This window comes from Oryctolagus cuniculus, chromosome 5 (assembly GCF_051225735.1).
Source record: "Oryctolagus cuniculus isolate XC-2025 breed Fujian yellow rabbit chromosome 5, ASM5122573v1, whole genome shotgun sequence".
Classification (NCBI taxonomy): domain Eukaryota; kingdom Metazoa; phylum Chordata; class Mammalia; order Lagomorpha; family Leporidae; genus Oryctolagus; species Oryctolagus cuniculus.
Window position 1 is genome coordinate 22,210,004 of NC_142871.1, and position 16,033 is coordinate 22,226,036.

A 16,033-nucleotide genomic window follows, 5' to 3' on the forward strand; every position below is an offset into this window, starting at 1 on the left:
ATGCTCATCGGACTTGCCCCAAATGGTAGAGTTAGAAACATGCCAGGTGATTCCAATTCAGTCCCATCAAGGTGGCATATACCAATGCCATCTCACTAGTCCCAGTGATCAATTTCAGTACACAATTGATCATAATGGTAAGACTAAGAGTCAAAGGGATCACACAAACAAGACTAGTGTCTGCTAATACTAACTGAAAGAATTAAAAAGGAGAGAACAATCCAACATGGGAAGCAGGATACACAGCAGACTCATAGAATGGCAGATGTCCTAAACAGCACTCTAGCCTCAAAATCAGCCCTTAAGGCATTCAGATCTGGCTGAAGAGCCCATGAGAGTACTTTAGGCATGGAAAGCCAAGACTTAAATGAAAAAAAAAAGACCTAAATGAAAGATCTCTGTGAGTGAGATACCAGTGGAAAGAACGGGCCATCAAAAGAGGTACCTTTCTCTGAAGAGAGGAGAGAACTTTCACTTTGACTATGACCTTGTCTAAATAAGATCTGAGTTGGTGAACTCAAAAGGCTTCTATAGCCTTGGCAACTCATGACAAGAGCCTAGGGTGATTACTGACACCATAAACAAGAATGTCAATTTGATAAGTCAACAACAGTAGTCACTATGCACTTACTCCTCATGTAGGATCTCTGTCCTTAATGTGCTGTACATTGTGAATTAATGCTATAACTAGTACTGTAACAATACTTTACACTTTGTGTTTCTGTGTGGGTGAAAACTATTGAAATCTTTACTTAGTATATACTAAATTGATCTTCTGTATATAAAGATAATTGAAAATTGGCTGGCGCCATGGCTCACTAGGTTAATCCTCCGCCTGCGGCGCTGGCAACCCAGGGTTCTAGTCCCGGTTGGGGCACCTGATTCTGTCCCCAGTTACTCTTTTCCGGTCCAGCTCTCTGCTGTGGCCTGGGAAGGCAGTGGAGGATGGCCCAGGTCCTTGGGCCCGGCACCTGCATGGGAGACCAGGAGGAAGCACCTGGCTCCTGGTTTTGGATCAGCGCAGTGCTCCGGCCGCAACGCGCCAGTGTAGCAGCCACTTGGAGGGTGAACCAACGGATAAAGGAAGACCTTTCTCTCTGTTGCTCTCTCTCTCTCACTGTCTAACTCTGTCTTTCAATAAATATAAAGATAATTGAAAATGAATCTTGATGTGAATGGAATGGGAGAGGGAGTGGAAGATGGGATGGTTGTGGATGGGAGGGATGTTATGGGAGGGAAAAACCACTGTAATCCATAAGGTGTAATTTGGAAATTTATATTTGTTAAATAAAAGTTAAAAAAATAGTACAACTTGTGGGGAGCAACTGGGAGCAACTCGGACTAGACTAAGTTACTGGAATTAAGACTTATTCTATGCATCTGCTCTCCCACAATATGGCGCTGGGAGAGGAGAAAACAGCTTCTACACAGCTGCCTCCAGTTCAACCAATAAACAGCAGGACCTGCTCCTGATTGGAGGAGAGCAGCATACTCGGCGTTGTGGGTAGCAGAGTTGGGATTGGTGGAAGAGGACTATAAAGGAGGAGAGAGACAACATGCACCAGGAACATCTAAGGGGAACATCTAAGAGGAACACCTGTGCAGCCCCCGAGAGAGCCGGCCGGCGGTGTGCCGCTCCCCCGCGGAAGTGGGGAAAGTGGCCAGGGGGAACTGCCCTTCCACGGAGGTGGAAGGGTCGGTAGCCAACCCGGGAAGAACCAGCAGCAAACCCGGGGAGGGCCGAGCAGACAAAAGAACAGCGCAGGGTCCTGTATCGTTCCTCCACGAAGAGGGGGAGCGACACAACTAAAAAAGGAACTACTTTATTTATTTTGAAAGGCAGAGGAGTTACAGAGAGAAGTAGAGCCAGAGAGAAAGAGGTGTTCCATTCCTCTGGTTCACTCCCCAAATGACCACAACAGTCAGAGCTGAGCTGATCCGAAGCCAGGAGCCAGGAGATTCTTCCAGGTCTCCCACGTGGGTGCAGGGACCCAAGGAGTTGGGCCATCTTCTACTGCTTTCCCAGGCCATAGCAGAGAGCTGGGTCAGAAGAGGAGCAGCCGGGACTAGAACCAGCATTCATATGGGATGGCAGCACTGCAGGCTGGGACTTTAACACACTGCACCACAGCACTGGCTCCCCAGCCGCTCCACTTCTGATACAGCTCTCTGTTATGGCCTGGAAAAGCAGTGGAAGATGACCCAAGTCCTTGGGCCCTGCATCTGCATGGGAGACCCAGAAAAAACTCTTAGCTCTTTGCTTTGTATCGGCACAGCTCCAGCCATTGTGGCCAATTGGGGAGTGAAGCAGCAGATGGAAAACCTCTCTCTCTCTCTCTCTCTCTCTCTCTTTCTGTCTTTCTGACTCTGCCTCTCTGTAACTCTGCCTTTCAAATAAATAAATAAAATCTTTACAAAAAATAGAAAGAAGGAAAGATATGCAGCCCCATAGGTCCGCTCCACAGGAGCAATGTAACAATTGTCCAGCTGATTGGCATGCACACTGTTGAAGCAGACTCCTCTAGTGCATTCCTCTGCACCTTGGAGAACCTAAAAAAAGCCTTCTGCAAAGGAGACTCCAAGCACTTCAAAATCAATCACTTGGTATTTTTTTTCATTGTTTAAAAAAGAGAGATTTCTTTTCAGTAAGATTTTACTATTAAAATGTCAGATCAAGGATAGTCCACATTAACTTCCCCTTCAGTGTGTACCCACATAGAAAAAATGAAATTTGCTTTTTCATGGTTTCAAATCTGACATTTCTAGCTAAAGGGGGGGAGGAGTAGTCAATTCTCTTAAAATATAAATGCATATTGCCTCCTTTTATTCTCTGTGATTTAATGAGTGCCTATTAACAGGATGAAAAGATGTGAAGCTTCTTTTTCACAACTGATCCTACATCAAGCTCAGTTTATCAGGTTAAAGCATGTTGCCCTTAGCTCAGACAGAAAAATGATGATTAAGACAGCAGCATAGGTATGTCCTGAGCCCACACAGAACCCGCAGAGAGACTGACTGCCAGACTAGAAGCAATTATGGTCTGAGAAGCACATAAGGAGAGCACCAGGACAAGTTAGAAGTGGGCAGAAAGCAAGCTCTCTCTCCATTTCTCACAGTCACTTTACAAAAGGCTTTATTTTCCCCTTGGGATGAGAACGGGGAAAACAGGAAGAAGGCTGTTAGAAATTCCCAGGGGCACAGCAGCCCTGCTCAGCAATGAAGGTGGAAAAGAGAGAGAATATTTCAGCTACATTCACCGTGCCAAAATGGAGAAAAATACCCAAGCATGGCTGCAGAGCTGGCTGCAGAATGCCTGCAAGTCACAGAGTCATGGGCACAGCATTGAGACAGGGAAAGGAATTTTTCATCAATCTGGATGAACACGAATTCTCAATTTTGTGACTAGCACTCAGGGATTTTTCTGCACACTGCAAAATTGTTCTCCATTTTTCAGCCTATTAGACAATAAATGCAAGATATCCCTTCCCTTCCACATTTAAAAAACAAAAATGTTTCAAACTGTCGTTACCATCTGCTTCAATAACATATAGAAATTTCAGTAGGGATCTCTACCTACAAGGGGGTTATTCCCATTTACACATACAAAAACACTGAAAAAGTTGATGCAGGGGCCAGCTTTGTGGTGTACTGAGATGCTGGTATCCCATATGGGTGCCGGTTCCAGTCCCAGCTACTGCACTTCTGATCCAGTTCCCTGCCCCAAGTCCTTGGGCCCCTTCACCCGTATGGAGACCTGGATGAAGCTCCTGGCTCCTGGCTTCAGTCTGGCCCAGCCCTGGCCATTGCAACCATCTGGAGAGTGAACCAACAAATGGAAGACCCCTCTCCCTTTCTCTCCCTCTCTCTGTAATTTGGACTTTCAAATAAACAAATAATTTTTTAAGTTGATGGAAAAATGGGATTAATTTTTTAATTGAAGATTCCCTTGCATATTAATATCTTGCCTGTTCCCAAAATAGAGGTGAGGCATTTTATAATAGTAAAACATACAAAGAATAAAATAATGGCACTGAAGTAAGGGGGGGAAGAAGCTGGTATCTCTGCATGTAAGCTAGAACTTTTTTTGTTATTGTGCATTACATGTAGTTTTGAGCTTCCTGGTAGGCAAGAGAAAAACAGAAAACCCAATACTCTAATGATCAACTAAGATAACCACATACGTTCTTCAAGAGAAACAATTCTGGCTTTCCAGAATTAAAATTGAAAAAGAATCTATTTATAAAAGACTTTATGCAAGGGGCATTCAACAACATAATAAGCAATAGCTTTAGCTAAAAATAGTGAAAATTATAAAGTATTATTTACATTTACAATCCTTGTTCTGATCTTCAAGAAATGAGAAAAGGGAATGACTAACATGCAATTTATAAAAGACAATTCTTGTAAAATTTGAAAATCTAATGTTATGCAGTGGTTGATAATGATCCTTTAGAAGATCTTTTTAAATATTAATTCCCCCATCTGGCTTTTTGGCAGGAAGTGGATAAAGGAAAATTTTAGGCTGTGGTTTCTGGTGAGCACCTGTTAGCCTGTGTAATTAATGAAAGAAATATTCTGATATTTTGGACATGGGGCAAGCAGGTAGCCAACTAAATGCAGTGCTGGGAAAGCTGATACTCCTTGGTTGTATCTGGGAGAGCACACTACTGGATAGAATATCAACTGGTCAACTGACACTACTAGACATACGTAGCTTCCAGTCTCAGGTGAGCCCTATAATGTGTTCTATTTGTATTTTTAAAATATTTATTTATTTATTTTAAGGAATTTATTTGAATGAGAGAGAGATCATTCTTTCAACCACTGTTTCACTCCCAAATGCCCACAACAACCAGGGCTGGGCAGCTCAAAGCCAGGAACCAGAAACTCTATCTGAGTCTCCCACAAGGGTGGCAGGGGCCCAAGAACTTGGGTCATCATCCAGTGCCTTCTACAATATATACAGATCATGGAGCTGGATCAAAAGCAGAGCAGCCAGGCTCTTTCCCAGATGTAATGATATGACCACCCTGAGAACATCCTTGTGTTCAAGGTCATCTCTGCCATGGTGTCTTCTGGCATCTTCAACAATCTCACTTCATCAGTTATCTTCAAATTTCCTCTTTCTACTCATCCTTTTGCACCAGTCTTTATACCTGCCTAAGACTTTCTCATCCTAGAGAATTTTATTCATCCAGAAGTACATCTTTCTCTAGCTACATATCGTATCTCCCTCCCTCCTTTCTCAGTCTCTAGAAACAATGCTGCATAGTAGTATTCACCACTCCCTGCTGACCTCTGCCTTTCTTGTGCATTTAGAAATCGGAGCAGTAGAAGCTCAGAGAAAGTAGAAACTATTTGCTATAATCTGAATATTCTCCAAAATGCATGTTACAAATTAACTCCCACTGTGTTTCTAAAAAGAAGTGATGCCTTTTGGAAAGTGCTGCTCTCATGAATGGAGTTAAGCTTGTAAAAAGGCTGGAGGGAACTGGGGTAGGCCCTTTTGCCCATCCATTATTTGTGCCATGTAAAGACATAGCAACAAGGCACCATCTTCAAAGCAGAGAGAGCTTTTTAGACCTCAAACCTGACAATCTAGAGCTTTGATCTTGAACTACAAGCTTCTAAAACAGTGGAAATAAATTTCTGGTGTTAATAAATTACCTAGCCTTGAGTGTTCTGTTACAGCACCACCTACAGACTAAGACGTTACCAACACAGAACACCATCTCTGTAGTCTCTTCTCCCTTTCCTGACAGCTTCCGTGGTCATGGTTCTCTTCTCCTCTTGGAACTCTCTTCCTTGACACCTGGTTCTTTCCTTGTCTGTCCTCTTTGTCTTTCTGCTGTTATGACTGTCATTTCTTCTTTCCATCTCTGGGTCCTTTCTCATTGTTCCCTTTTGTAAAATTTTTCATTTGACCTTCTTTTCTTATCATGCTATATCCTGCTTGTTGGCAATCTCACCAACACTTCCAGTTTTAACCACAGCTATTTGCTGAGAAATCTCAAAATACCTCCTTTCCCAGATATTTGTCCTATAAAATCTCTCAATTTCATTGTCCCATTGATACCTCAATCAATCTAAGAGTCTTTGTCCCCTAATTTATGCTTCCTTTTTTATTCTCTGTTTATTGCTATAGAGTACAAACCTGGAAGCCATTCTAGACTTTTTTTTCTCCTTAGTCCTCACAGCAAACTGGTCATTAAATCCTAGTTTCTCTTCTACTTGATTGTCAAATCAGTTCTTTCCTTTACCTTTCAACTGACACTTCCTATAGTCAAGTTCTCATCATCCTCTCACCAAACTTTTAATTAATTAATAATCAAGTTGATTATTTGATTAAATTGATATTTCTCCATTATTTTCCCCAAAGATTAGTGGCCTCCAAGCTTTTGAGTGCCTCTTCCAACATAGAAATTGGATTACGTTTCCTCCACACTTAAATTATTCTCTAGCTCTGCATTTTTATAACATAGAACCCACATTTCTTGACTTGGAGCAGGCATTCTGTGCAAAAATTAAGACACCATTTAGGACACCCACATCTCATGTCTGAGTGTCTGAGTTAGAGTCCTGGATTTGTTTCTGCTTACAATTTCCTGCCAATGTGACCCAACAATGAAGCTGTTGGGTCAAACATCATTCTTCTATAGAACATTGTCACTATTCACTAAATACCAATTAATATCTTAGAAAATTAGTTTTATGAATTTAACCTATTTGAGATAAGAAATCAAAGATTTGACAATCTAGGACCATTTTGGATAGGAATAATTGCCTTTATTCAGGTGGCAGGATCACCACTATCTCCTGACAAAAATAATAATATATATTTATGAATATTTTGTGTATTCAAAAGTCTCTATTAAATGGAACACTCTTTAAAAGAAGAAACTATATAATACAGTTTGTAAAGATCACCGTATAAAATTATTTTCATTATGAAAGATTGGAGTATATTTATTCATTTATTTGAGAGGCAGAAAAACAGAAAGGGAGAGAAAGGAAAAGAAAATACAGCATTCTCATCTGCTGGATCACTCCCCAGTTGCTCACAACAGCCAGGAGTGGGCCAGACTGAAGCTGGGATCTTGGACTGCATTCCAGATCTCTCATGTAGGTGGCTGAGACACCATTATTTGAGCCATTACTTGCTGCTTCCCAGGGCCAGGGGCTGGGGGGTGGGCATTAGCAGGAAACTGGAATCAGAAATTGAAAGAGAACTCAAACCCAGACACTTCAATATGGGATGTGGATGTCCCAAGCAATGACTTAACCACTGTGCCATATGCATACCCCAAACATTGGTGTTTAAACAGGTCAGTTCTCAAGTATGAAGTAAATAAATAGAACATTCAGAAAATCAAGAATATAGGATTATGGGTAAGTAAGATTTTACTTGGAGGTGAACACTTTTTAATCACAAAGTAAATACCTCATGACTATCCTTGGTATTTCTTTTCAGTCAAAGTTCAATCAAATTGAATTTATTAAATCCATGATTGAATTATTTAAACCAAAAAGAAATCATGTGTTTGAAACTTACTTATCACACACCTGTTAATTATAGCCAAAATTCTCCTGGCGGTCCTGGATTACATAAATGAAAATATCTTCAACTCCTCTAGTATTGTCTCTAAGTCTCTACCATATCAAATAGTCTTATGAAGTACTCCTTTGGAGCATTTTTCATACTTCCAAATTATTTTAACACCTAAAATTTTACAGTAAGCAACATTTTTAAAGTTGATTTTTCCAGTTCCCACCCAATATATCTAGTCTGCCCAATTCAGTAAGAATTCACTTTATTTTAATTATCTTTGAATCATGTCAAAATCTTCTTGGAGATGAGCAGGAGCAGGCATTTGGTACAGCTTTTAAATAGCTACCTGGGATGTCCTCATCTTATATCAGAGTTCCCTTGTTCAAGTCCCTGAATGCTTTGCTCCTGATCTTGATAAAGCATACTCTGGGAGACAGCAGATGACAACTCAAGTATTTGGGTACCTGCCACACACATGGGAGATCTTGAATGACCCAGCCCAGGGTATTGCAGGCATCCAGGGAGTGAACTAGCAGATGGAAGATCTGTCTCTGTCTCTTCTGCCTTTATTTAAAAAAAATAGGAATGAAAAAAAAAAAAAAAAGCTGACAAGCATGAAAGTATACCCCCATGTTTATAACAGCTCAACTCACCAAGATATGGAATCAAAGCAGATGTCCATAAACTGATAACTGGATAAAGAAAAAATTGTGGGGCCGGCGCCGTGGCTCAATAGGCTAATCCTCCACCTTGCGGCGCCGGCACACCGGGTTCTAGTCCCGGTGGGGGCGCCAGATTCTGTCCCCATTGCCCCTCTTCCAGTCCAGTTCTCTGCTGTGACCCAGGAGTGCAGTGGAGGATGGCCCAAGGACTTGGGCCCTGCACCTGCATGGGAGACCAGGAGAAGCACCTGGTTCCTGGCTTCGGATCAGCGCAATGCACCGGACGCAGCATGCCAGCCACAGCGGCCATTGGAGGGTGAACCAATGGTAAAAGGAAGACCTTTCTTTCTGTCTCTCTCTCTCACTGTTCACTCTGCCTGTCAAAATTGTGGGATATATGCCATATATGTGTGTGTGTGTGTGTGTGTGTGTGTGTGTTTGTGTGTATATATATATATGATGGAACTTTATTCATCTGTAAAAAAAGTGTGAAATCCTGTCTTTCACAACAAAATGGAGCAACTGGTAATCATTATGCTTAGTAAAATGAGACAGTCTCAAAACAACAAACATCATATGTTTTCCCTGATTTGTAGTAATATATATAGTACCAAAAAATGTTATGTATATGAGCGAAATAGACATTTTGAGATTTGATTATTGTTTATAGCCCTTGTCTATAGTCTTGATGAAAAGCAGCAGTTTTTCTGCTTACCACTTGTTGAACTCTATTTAGTCAAGCATTAAGCTTGTGATTATAAAGTAAATTGAAAGTGTGTCATTGTAAAAATTGAAAGAAAAATAAGAAAAGAAGGAGAAGGGAAGATGGAAGTGAGAAAGGGAGTGAGAGAAGATAGGTTGGTAATTATCATTATGCGGCTAAAACTGTATATATGAAATTTGTTCCCTTTATACAAATTTAAAAAGTAAAAATAAATAAATAAAATCATCTTAGGCATATATTTCTTAAACACAAAACCCATTTGAACATGCTTCTACATTTGCCAGCACTTGTCACTTATGTACATAACGCTCATGGAATCACAGACTATGTATCAGAACTCACTCTGTCTTTGATATTGGTTCCTAGCTCACGGTCTCCATTTCAGCTAAGCATTCCTGATTATTTTTCCTGCCATGGGGACACTTTCAATGTACCTTCTAATTTTCACAACTGCCTTGTTCCCAAGCAAAACACTAACCAAAATTCCCTTTTCTCTAGGTAAATACACCATCACTATTATCATTCCATGTTTCTGAAGCATTGATTAAAAATTCATGTTTCTAAATGTCTATACACTACTAGATAGTAATGGATTAGTTTTTACTTATGTTTACATGTGTTCAAATTGCACATGTGTAAGCTATTAACTCATACTAAATATACAGATTTTATGCATTAAATCTTCAAGCAAAGTTGAACATCTGCTTGGATAGCTTTTGATTTAATCATCTGATAGTTATTTCTAAATGTACAAGGTGATATAAAAGGCAAGGGGAAGCATATTGTCAAGTAAATTCATACCATGCTGAGTGATCACCAGAATTATTCAGGAGGAGGTTTGCTGATGAGGGAGTATGGGACTTTGCACTTGACCCTATTATTCAGTTCTTAATGTACATTATTCAGTCCTAATGATACAAAGCTGGTATATTAAGTCAAATTAATAAAAACTCCAGGGCCAGGAAGTGTACCATAGTGGGTTGAGCTGTTGCCTGTGATGCTGCCATCCTTAATGACCACAGGTTTGTGTCTTGGCTGCTCCACTTCTGACCCAGCTCTCTGCTGATGAAGCTGGGAAAGCAGCAGAGGATGGCCCAGGTACTAAGGCCCCTGCTACCCATGTGAGAGACCGAGATGGAGCTTCTGACTTCTGGCTTCTGGCTTTCTGGCCCAGCCCAAATACTGCAGCCATCTGAGGATTGAAGCAGCAGATGTAAGATCTCTCATTCTGTGAGTGTGTGTATGTGTATGTATGTGACCCTCTCTCTTTTTCAAATAAATACATCTATAAAATGAAATAAGATAAAAATTCTAGAACTTACTTTTATGTCATAAAGGCAAATTTAAGTTAATCATTTTACTATTAAAAGAAACAAGTTAAAATCTTATTGTTGGCTTTAATAACACCAGCAATAATAACAATATTAATACTTGCCAATGCATAAATGGAAAGAAGCTTGCTGTAACACTAAAACATAACTTTTAAAAGACTTTGGCACATTACTTGATCCAAAAGGTATTTGAGTCAGCTATGATGGTGAAGGACTAAAAATTGAAATATACAGGTGAAGGAATTGGTGAGATACAGCATAAAGAGGACAAGAGTCATTGATGACAAATATCACAAAGAAGGGGAGTTTGGATTGTTTTAGTTGAAGCCCAGTAGTTGAAGAATTGGTTGAAAATTGAGGGAGTCAGAAAAACTAAGAGTCAGATGAAATTCCGTTTTGAATGTAACTACTATAGTCTTCCTGCTCCCTAGAAACACTAATCAGAATTGTAAAACACAGGGCATGAGCAAGGATGTGATAGTATTGTTTTAAGCATCCTTAATTGGATGACCTAAATAGTCTTACAATATACTCCCATTTTTTATTATGTAATAAAATAGAGCAATTCATTAAAGTAGCTTCCTGTGAAATGGGTTACAATCAAGTGAAACAGATACAAAGAAAGTATTGGTGCAAAGATAGGAAATATGATATTTAGTAGAGAATATGTAACTGCAGTAGCCAAAGTCCTAGTAAGCTTATGTGTTTATGTCTTAGGAAGATTTTGCTCTGATGCTATTAGACTTTTAAATTAAGTTTCATGTTAAACAAAATAAGGTTTATAAAAAGAAAGGGATCAGATTCTGAAAAGAACTCAAAACATCCAATGCAAATAATATGAAAGCAAATGTCAAGGGAGAATTGCACCACAATGAAAAGCTAACTGTAAACAAAAAGACCACCTTTGTATGAATATGTTTGAAACAAAATGAGAATCATTAAACCCTTTATCTTATTGATATTCACTTGACTAAGAAAGGCTTAAATGAAAATAACAACCCAAAAAATATTTTTGAAGATACAAACCCAAAGAATATTCTTTACTGTACATGTTCAATGCTTTGAATTTTAATCAATCAGAATTATTTTAAAGTATTGTTTTCTATATCCTTTTTAAATGATGAACTCAGTTTTTGATGAGGAATCTGAACTGTATCAGAAGACTAGAATTTACTGTCCTTGGCCCAGATACTCTTCTCAGAAGTAGGCTATTTTTGTGCTCTATGCTTAGCATATTTAAAGATACACATTCCAGGTGAGTCGCTTGTTCCAAAGTGCACTTGAATTTTGTTTGCAGATGAGACTCTATTTCTTCAGTGCCTCCCTCCCCCCTTTGACAAGTCTATCTCAATACTCCCCTCAGGAACCAATCATGAACAATTTCTGAAGAGTCGACAGTTGATAATTTCATAAGCACTGATTCTCTTTTATGTCAGGTAAACTGCCAGTTGAGGCTAGAGAACAAATGTAGCACAAATAATGTAACACAAAATTGAAAATAATGTAAAAGAATGTAACAAAATTCTAAGTTATTTAAAAAAAAAACAGAAAATATCTCTCTTCCACATAAAATAAAGTTATACAGGAATATTTAAATAATTGGGGCAAAGAATACATACCTCATGTAAGATCTTAAAGTCATGAAAATTAACTACAACAATGAAGTTTCATATGTGTAGTGACTTAGTCTTATTGATAGTAATCATACCAGGCTAAGTTCTAATAAAAAATATGATGATAAATTGACTATGGAATGATGGATTTGGAAAGGAGAGGTGAAGGTCATTGGAGGTCCTAGAATTTCCTATCTCCAAATTGCCACTATGCAGACAAACTGGTTTTCTTCCTGAGTAGTGCCCAGATGGCAAAGACAACATTGATATGTGACCTTAGCTGCTAGTTGACAGGGACCTGTCACCAGTAGGTGACCCCATCAGTCTGAAGGCAGAAAAATTACTAAATGAGCCAAGAAAGTGCCTATAGGCCAGTATACCATAGGTCCCTGAGAAGCAGGAAGGAAAAGCCTCAGGAAAAATGAATTTTTAGTTGGAGTTTACACAATGCAGTTTGCACAAAAATTCTTTGCAGATAGAAGAAAATAAAAACAATCTAGTTTTCACAGATGTTATGTCTAATAAGACAAGTTTCTAATTCCCTTTGGGAAGAGACATTTATATCACATATGAAAGGCACAGTGAGTGGTGGAATCTCTTAGCAATAAAATAAACACTGAAATTAATGATAACACTATTCTATGTATGCAATCCAGTCTAGAATCAATGTCTGCAATTGTATGAAGATATTTTCTCTGCCATACAACAGTAGTCAGAGGGAAGAACATAATAAAGTAATGTAAACTAATACATGGGTGAAATAATCATTCCTTCCTCAACAAAATTAACAAACACAAGTATAATTAATTTTACAAAAATATAATTCTAGTTGTTAGACAGAAACCCCTAGTAGAAGTTATTTTTTGCAAAGTGGTACAATTGAAAAAAAATTAGGGGTTGAGGGATCATTTTTATACTTCTATCCTCCCCCAAAATAAAATAAACTTGTAATAAAATATAGAAAATAAAACTACTGTATAAAAATGATGAAGTATTATTTCTTCCTAAATAAAAACTTTACCATTCAGATATGAATGATCAGTTGCCTAGCTCAATAGGTGGAGAATTATTAAATATTTATATAAATCGCAGTCAATCTATACTTTATCATTCCTTTTGCAGACCTCTCATTGTTGTTATTTGAAACATTTTGAACTTGTACTTTCAGGATGTTCCATCTAAAACTAGAGAATTCCGTACTAGACACCAGAATATAGGGTGAACACTAAGCAATAAATGTAAGGAGTTAACTTCTGAACTTAAATCTGTGCCTTATAAAAGGAATGAAGTTTTGTTCACAGAGGCAGGAATGGAGTTTTGGAAAGAGAGGTAGGCAGATCATCATTAAAACTCAAGATTTAGAAACATGACTCAGGTTTTAGAAGTCTTAATAGTGCAGCAAAAAGAGTTTTTTCCCCCAAAAGCAAAATCTGAAATTATAATGTATGATTCTGCATTGTTTTTAGTTATTCTGAAAATTCTGACCCCTTTATCAATTAAAGTATCTGTTTTCACTAACAATAACCATAGAACCACTTCGGTAAAAATATTTGTTAATTTTCACAAACAAACCTCACACCAGTAATTGAAAATTGTGCAAATATTAAAAGAATATGGAACCATGCCTATGGCCTTTTCTTTAATACTTTGATTTTATGAAATTTTAATGCAGAAATACCCTCAAGATTCTCTTCCATATGCACAAATACATGTGAATTGCCCCAGACCTTAATTTATAACCAGGACCCAGTGTCTTCATAAACCTACTGCAAGACTTGAGAGCAGATGAGCTCAAAAATCTCATTCTACCTAACAATCTAAACTGGCCAAGGAGAAGAGAATAAGGGAACTATTTAAGACATTATTTGAGGATTCACTTCTATATGTCTCAAGAAAAAAAACTCAAAGCTATTAACCTCTAGTAAATATATCTCATTTTAAAAAGTCATTTTAAACCTAACCTCTGCTACCCTTTTATTTATAATTGGCCTTACTTTAAATCCTAATGAGCAACATCATTGTATTAGAAGGAAAGGACTAGAAACCAAAACTCAGATCCAAGAGATCATCACTGCTATTCCTCATAAGACAGATAGATAATTATCTGTAGTTGGGAGGGGGATTCTGGATAATTTTAACAATTCAAGTAAGGAAAAACTAAATAGTTTAAGTCATTTACCTGTCTTTTGTATCTAAGGTGCCTCAGAATTAAGAGCCTGTGTCTGATACACTGAAGGAGATGAGTGCCTTACTCATACATCCACAGGGAAGTTGAGGATGTGTAAGAAGGGGTACAAAAGGACAAAGAAACACCTTTAGCTGTTCAACACCAATTCAAACGTTCAAGTCCAATTGATGTGACCCTGCCTTCTTTTTGCTAATTACTCACACTGGATTGACCTATTAACCTTGGAAAAGCATACCCAGTCACTAAAGGGTATTATAACCCCTCGGCCAAATGAACCGTTCTAACTGAAACTCAAAATATAGGGTTAACAATAGCATATGTCTCAAATCCACAGCTGGACACTTTGCATGGAGAATTGGATATCGTTTCTGCTCTGTCCCCAGAAACTCCATGGGATACAGTTTCCCTGCACTGTCACTGTAAGGGAATCAGGGCCAAAAGGCAATGCCTGGATGTGCGTGTTCTGAGGTGAAGTGTGTTTCTCAGAGTGCTAGAGATAGACAGGGACTGTGCTACAATCCCAAGAGCACATCATGCAACGCCCTGGCTTTCTTGATTCATTTCCTTCCCAGATGCAATGCCTACCTTCCGTGTGGACTGCAGAGACATAGGTCCAATTGTAACGCTTGACTATATCAAGCATCGCCCTCGCCTGCAAAGTGTCGGAAGGGACAACTCTCAGGAAGTATTTGTACAAAGTTTTGTCACTCAGGTCGATGCTGGTGGCAGAATACGCGATCTGGGGGATGTCAAAGAGCTGGAGCAAGTTCTGCACTTGAATGGCCACGGAGCTGGAGCCCGGGCCTATCACGCCCGCAATGGGCTTCTTAGTTCTGCCTGGGGGGAGGGACTGGCCTTCAGGCAGGCACCGGTTGAGGCCGTCCTTCTCGTCCCGAATGGAAATCAGAGAGTCTCGGATGAACTCGATGCTCTGTTCCAGAGCCACAGAGGAGTGCCAGCAGGAGTCCCGGATCTCACTGCCCAGGGTGATGTTGGGCAGGAGCACCGGGTCCGCATTGATCTTATCCAGCGTGTGGAACATGGCCTCCACCCTCTGGATGCCGTACTGCTCCCTGATCTCCCCACACTTTCTCTCCGGCACCTTCTCCGCCGGAGGTTGGTGGTGCACGGAGAAGAGCGCCCCAATGATGACATCCCCGTCCATTCTGGCCACCGAGCGCTGAGACGAGGCTCCCGCCAGCAACACTCTCCCGCCAGGGTGTCTGGGGAGAAGGGACATCTCCAAAAAGATCGCTGGGAAGAAAACCAAGAGGAGCCTGACCATGGTGCTGGAGACGCGGTCCGCCGCCCGCCAGGCGCGTTCCCACGCTGGTCCCGTGCGCACACCTAGCAGCGCGATGCTGCCGCTCCCGGCTCGGTCGCTCAGGCTAGCACGGATTTGTCCAAAGCCTTGGCCACCTCCACCACCGCCTCCTTCCGTCTGCCGCCACCTCCTCCCGATCCTCCACCGCAGCCTCCACGCCCGGGAGCGTTTTGAGGAGAGTCAGAGTTCCCGTTCTTCACAGGTGCATAAAGGTAAATTGATCAAGTGTACAAAGACAACGTTCTGTTGGCAGCTGAGAGCTCGATGCTGCCGGAAAAAAAAGGGAGGGGAAGAAAATCAGAGCCCCAGCATCAGAGGACCTGGGTAAGAAAAGTGTGGTCAATGATGTTAATAGTTGCCCCATCCATTCTATTTCAGCCCATTCTGGTTTGGGCCGCAGGGCCAGCCTGAGATGCAGCTCTGGTCAATGAGGAAGGCGTGCGCTCCTGGGTCCCTGGCGGCCAGAGCCCGGCCGACCTGTCCCCTCCTCCAGCCTCCATTCTTTTCTCCATCCCCAAATACCATACTTTCTGACTGTGGGGGTGGGGGAAGGAAAAAGGGGGCGGAGGAAGGGAGAAAAGAGGAGGGGAGGAGCTAGGTCCTCAAACCTAAGAGAACTTTCCGGATTTGAAGAAATCAACT

General features: G+C 40.4%; 1 protein-coding gene across 2 annotated transcripts in view; it reads right to left on the minus strand.

Moving 5' to 3' along the window:
- GRM1 (glutamate metabotropic receptor 1) overlaps window positions 1-15,363 on the minus strand; it is a 438,538-nt gene extending 423,175 nt beyond the window's left edge. For both annotated transcript variants that reach the window (XM_002714863.6, XM_051855288.3), the window contains exon 1: window positions 14,653-15,363. In XM_002714863.6, coding sequence (XP_002714909.2) covers window positions 14,653-15,352 — 700 coding nt within the window. In that variant the 5' untranslated portion in view covers window positions 15,353-15,363. The remainder of the gene's footprint in view (window positions 1-14,652) is intronic.
- Between the last annotated feature and the right edge of the window lie 670 nt (window positions 15,364-16,033).